Here is a 5,870-nt window from a genome sequence, read left to right as displayed (position 1 = left end):
ATTCTGATTTTTAGAATCTAGAAATATTCAACACAGGCTTAATCTTGAAATACCTATTTTCAAAGTTTCTTATAAACTTCAGATTTCTAAAGTTCAATTCGAAAATTTCGTGTCTTTATAGAAGCGAAAATTTCAAAAAATTCTACAAATTTCTAGCATTAGAGGCTTTCAAATTCCCACACTAAAAAACTCATTTTTTTAAGTTCTAGAAATTAGCAATTTCAACCCAAGTTCCTGAAATTGCAAGTCCAAATTCTATGTCGGAATGTCAACTTTTACAATCTAAGTTTCTGGAGTAAAAATTCTAAAAATTTCTATTTTATAAGTTTCTTATAAACTTTAGATTTCTAGAGTTCAACTTAATTCAAAAATTTCGTGTTTCTATAGAAGCGAAAATTTCAAAAAATTCTACAAATTTCTAGCATTAGAGGCTTTCAAATTCCAAGTTTAAAAAACTCATTTTTTGAATTTTAGAAATTTCAACCCACGTTTCTAAGTTTCAAAATATACGATTCTAGAATTCTAATTTTTACAAATCTAGGTTCCTATAGTTCTAGTCAATTTCTATCACCTCTACTTCAAAAATTTCTACATTTTTAGCTTTTTACCATCAAAAAATTGCAAAACTCTATTTTTTATAACTATTTTCTAAATTCCTGATAAAATTCTAGAAATTTGCTCAAATTCTAGATTTTTTCAACAAATTCCATTTTCTAACTTTTATTAACATTCTGCACTCGTTTTGAGGCCAATTTCCTCACGAAAAATACATTTTCTCTTATCACTTTCATGTTTCACCCATCTCGCCCCATCCCAACCCATTTCCTCCCTTTATTAAAAATCGATAACCTCGTAATTTCTCACCTGCTAACCCATTTTTTCGCCAAACAAACAAATCTAAATTTACGCTTTATAAATTATCCTTGAACCGAGAAAAATAGCAATTTTCCTCAACGATTGCAACTCAAGGTCGGGAATTAATAAATTTTACAAGAATTCAAAAAAATAGGTCACTGTCATCCCAACTAAAAATAAATCGAGTGACTCTAATCGTGTCAATTTTGAGTATTTTTAGAGTAAAACGTCACGATTTTTGGGAGTTTATTGTGACCTCAACGAGGAGTGGCGGCGGTGGGTGCAGCCACAATTTAATCCAATTAAAATTTCACAAAAAAAACGAAAAATTCGATAAAATGTACAGCACAGTGCAAAAATAACGCGAAAAAAATGTACACTGGAATACAAAAATAAGGCGAAAATATGTAAATCAACTTACCTTGATATTAAAACATAAATTTTGAAAAAAGGTACAGTCGAGTGCAAAGCTAAAACGAAAAGTACAAATAAGGGCAAAACTAATGTGAAAATTTTAATTGGTTATTTAGTGTTTTTCCAGCAAGTTGGCGTCACCCACCACATAATCACAATTTGCGGTAATTTAAAAACCAAAAGCGAACAATTTATTTCACCATTAATTTATTTATAGAAAAATTATGACGTCACACGTCGTCACAGCACCCTTATTTCTAGCGACTCACCCAACAAAACAACAAAAACACCGTTCACTACGCCACCCATGATCCTAAAATATTTCGGTCAGTTAATTTTTTTCCGAGTTGGCTGTGCATATAATTCGCGATCGCGACTTACGTTCCACTGTTATAAATACGCGCGTAATATTTAAGAATGCACGCGCATGCGCTATACACATCGAGTAGGCGTACGTCAAAAACATTAAACATATGACGACTTGATTTCTTAATGTTAATAAAATAAAAATAGATCAACTTACCTTTGAAATTGGGGTTAATGACCTTAGAAAAACGCAAAGTGAATTATGGGAGTTTAATTACAATAAAATCGTTCTATCACATGATTCAATTTTTTTTACGAACACTTTGATTTAGTTAGTTTTTAATATACAATAATTTAAAAGAAGAAAAAAAAACAATAACAAAATAAGTAATAAATACCATTGCCCCAGTGACCTATGTATAAAAAATGTACAAATAAAAATATGATACAATTGACCTATAGTTGTATTCGCCGCCTCCTTAGATTTGAAAAATTTGGCCTATTTTGTGTCATTAGCTGCGCAGTTAGTTTAGCTAAATCATAGTTAAAATATAAGTTAGTGTGACTACTTAGTAGTCAAAGGGCATTTAGCTAAAACTAAATCGTATTTTTCGAGACCACGAATACATACTTAATTTTTTTTACTAACTATGTACAATCTGAGTCAATGTTGATTAGTTACATCTCTCTTTCTCTCACACACACTCACACACAAACACGCCATCTTTTTTTTCTTCACATAAGTAACTAGATCGAGTCTATCAGTCGAAAATTGTCTCTATTATAAAATCTTGATTTTTTTTTACACTGATGCTTCGCGGTAGAATGGATTCACGCCCTTGATGGGTAATGGATGACCTTCGGTGTTGAACACCCAATTGTCAAACGATATTAAGCTGTCGTCGGAGAATAACAGGTACAAATACTGGAAAAAATGCAAAATTAGTTTTTTCGAAGCCAACGAGGGAAACAAATTTAAATTAAAAAATATCGCCCTTAATTTGTATCACTAAAACGATTTATAATTTCGATTTTTCATCGCCAAATGAAGAATTAAATTTAAATTTAATAGTTTTGCGTCCATTTGTCCAAATTTGTCAGTTTGACTGGTTTCCAGTCATTTTTTATCGCCAACTGAGAACATAAATCTCGATTCAAAAAAGTGTGCGATTTTTTGTAACACGGAAAAAAAATTGAATTTTTCAATGCCAATTGAGGAAATAAATTTAAATTTAAAAATGTAGTCATTAATTTTTATCACTAAAACGATCTATAATTTCAATTTTTCATCGCCGAACAAAGAATTAAATTTAAATTCATCAGTTCTGTATTCATTTGTCAAAATATTGTCAGTTTGACAGTTGTTCTGATGGTTTTGTCATTTTTTATCGCCAACCGAGGACACAAACCTCAATGCAAAAAAGTGTGCGATTTTTTGTAACACGGAAAAAAAATGAATTTTTCAATGACAATTTAGAAAACAAATTTAAATTTATAATTTTTTTAAAGCGTTTTTTCGGAGCCAACTGGAAAAATATTTTTTTCGACGAAATAATCTCTTATCTAAAATTAATTTTTCATCGTCCATTCCCAAAGAGTATTTTTAACGCCAACTAAGAATGCACACATTTAAAAAAAAATATTTTTTTTATTGTCAATTGAGGAAATAAATTTGAATTAATTTTTTTTTAAGACATTAAACTTTAACTTGAATTATTTTTCATCGCCGATTGGGAAAATGAATTTAAATTCATCATTTTTGCCTTCATTTCACACCAAATTTGAATTGAATTAATTTAAAAACCAATCAGTGAGGTTTTTGCATAATCTTCAACGTGATTGGTTGGATACATTTATTAATTTATTGGTCGAATTACAAGAGCCAATGATAATCATTTCACATTTCCGTAACTACCACTATCGTGAGAACAAACCGGTTTTTATTTCTTATTGGTCAAAATCCGACAAAAAACCTAGCAACGATAAGTAACTCCACCCAATTAAAAAATAGTGAAGAATTATTGAATTCTGAATCGAATTTTTATAACAAATCACCGTTTAGTGTGAGTTATCTTATTTTAATTGGATCTAATTTTGCACAATGGGTGGAGCCAACCCCACAGCCAAATTATTAGACCAATAAAAAGTAAAAAAATTATTAATTGGGTGAACCTGACTTAACGTTGAGTGTCTAGCCAATCAATTACGACTTTTGAAACCGACCAATCAGAACACGACTTAGATTATTTGACCAGAAATTTTAAAAAAATTAAAATTATGTTTCAAAAATCGGCTTCTTTGATTTCATTGCCAATTTGACTTTTCCCATTATTGTCAAATGTGTCACAACTTTTGAAAAATTTTCGAAGCTGAATGAAACAATTAATTATTGTCTAATATTTTACATTAATGTCAAATGTCAAAACTGTCAAAATTAATACCTTCACTTTAGTGACAAATATAAAAAAAACTAAGTTAAAAAATTATTTTAAGTATCTTAATTTTACGTTGTTAAATGTCACAACTGTCAAATTTAGACTTATTCCATCATTGTCAAATGTGTCAGAACTGTTAGTATTCAAATGTTTATGACTGTCAAATTCTACTGAGTTGTAACTGCTTGTCAAATGTCAAAATTTTTGTCTTTTTTTGTCAAATGTGTCAAAACTGTTCAAATTGTATTTTAAACACATATATACTGTTAGTGTCAAGAGTCAAATGTCAAAACTGTTTAAATTAAAGCCTTCACTTCAGTGTCAAATATAAAAACATATGGAGTTGGAAAATTATAATAATATCGTTATAACTAACTTAAATTTTATGTTGTCAAATGTTACAACTGTCACAGTTTCACTTTTTCCATCATTGTCAAATGAGTCAACTGTTAAAATTGAATTTACTTCAATGTCAAATTAATGTCAAAAACTACCAAAACAAAAAATTATAGTGAAACAGTTGTAACTGCTTCTCATGTTGTCAAATGTCAAAGTTTTTGTCTTTTTTTGTCAAATATGTCAAAACTGTTCAAATTGTCAGGTGCCGAATGTCATAACTCTCAAAAATTACTTTTCTCATTATTGTTTGTCAAATGTGACTCAACTTATAAAGTTTTTTTTTTCAAAACTGAATCAACAATTAATAATTGTCAAATATTCTACACTAATGTCAAATGTCAAAACTGTCTAAATTAAAACCTTCACTAAAGTGTCAAATATAAAAACATATTGAGTTGGAAAATTATAATATGGTTTTAACTATCTTAAATCTTATGTTGTCAAATATCACAGAACAAATGTCACATATTTTGACTTTTTTCATCAAATGTGTCAGAACTGTTACTTCGCATTGAGTGAATTCTTATGAAATACTATACTGTTAGTGTCAAGTGTAAAATGTCAGAACTGTTGAATGTCATAACTCTCAAAATATGACTTTTCTCATTATTGTCAAATGTAACACAATTTTTGAAGTTTTTTTCAAAACTGAAACAACAATTAATTGTCAAATATTCTACACTAATGTCAATACATTTTAAATTAAAATCTTCACTTCAGCGTCAAATAAAAAAACATATTGAATTGGAAAATTATAATAATATCATGCTTAAATATCTTAAATTTTATGTTGCCAAATGTCACAACTGGCATAATTTAACTTTTTCCATCATTGTCAAATGTATCAAAACTGTTAAAATTCACTTTACTTCACTATCAAATTAATGTTAAAAACTACCAAGACAAAAAATTATAGTGCTTCTTATGTTGTCAAATGTCAAAATTTTTGTTTTTCTTTAGCAAATATGTCAAAATTGTTCAAATTGTATCTTCAAATAACCAAGCGGCATCGTATTGAGTAAATTCTTATGAAATACTATAATACTATTAGTGTCAAGTGACAAATGTCAAAACTGTCAAATTTTAAAACTATTGATCCAAAAATCGTTTCGAGCAACTCAATTGTTGACTTCTTCCACTCTCTAAGTTGACACTAAAGTAGTGCCAAATGTCAGAACTGTGAAATTTCAAAATTATTGATCAAAAAATCGTTTTGAGCAGCTCAATTGTTGACTTCTTAAACTGTCAAATTTGACACTAAAGTAGTGTCAAATGTCAAAACTGTCAATACTATTGATCAAAAAAATCGTTTAGAACAACTCAATTGTTGACTTCCTCCACTGTCAAATTTGACACTAAAGTAGTATCAAATGTCAGAACTGTCAAATTTCAAAACTATTGATCAAAAAAATCGTTTAGAGCAACTCAATTGTTGACTTCCTCCACTGTCAAATTTGACAC

At 28.9% G+C, this 5,870-nt stretch overlaps 2 protein-coding genes across 4 annotated transcripts in view; both read right to left on the bottom strand.

Annotated features, from left to right (window-relative positions):
* The window catches only part of LOC123010025 (xaa-Pro aminopeptidase ApepP-like), a 47,962-nt gene extending 46,311 nt beyond the window's left edge, over positions 1–1,651 (bottom strand). For both annotated transcript variants that reach the window (XM_044406642.1, XM_044406643.1), the window contains exon 1: positions 1,539–1,651. In XM_044406642.1, the coding sequence (XP_044262577.1) occupies positions 1,539–1,578 (40 nt within the window). In that variant the 5' untranslated portion in view covers positions 1,579–1,651. The remainder of the gene's footprint in view (positions 1–1,538) is intronic.
* Positions 1,652–1,831: 180 nt separating this feature from the next.
* LOC123009451 (mannosyl-oligosaccharide alpha-1,2-mannosidase IA-like) overlaps positions 1,832–5,870 on the bottom strand; it is a 39,628-nt gene continuing 35,589 nt past the window's right edge. For both annotated transcript variants that reach the window (XM_044405752.1, XM_044405753.1), the window contains exon 6: positions 1,832–2,500. In XM_044405752.1, coding sequence (XP_044261687.1) covers positions 2,378–2,500 — 123 coding nt within the window. In that variant the 3' untranslated portion in view covers positions 1,832–2,377. The remainder of the gene's footprint in view (positions 2,501–5,870) is intronic.

Source organism: Tribolium madens, unplaced genomic scaffold, assembly GCF_015345945.1.
Source record: "Tribolium madens isolate multiple individuals breed KSU strain unplaced genomic scaffold, Tmad_KSU_1.1 Scaffold_7;HRSCAF=85;Tcas5.2_LG10, whole genome shotgun sequence".
NCBI classification, from domain to species: Eukaryota; Metazoa; Arthropoda; class Insecta; order Coleoptera; family Tenebrionidae; genus Tribolium; species Tribolium madens.
This window is presented reverse-complemented; position numbering and strand designations above follow the sequence as displayed.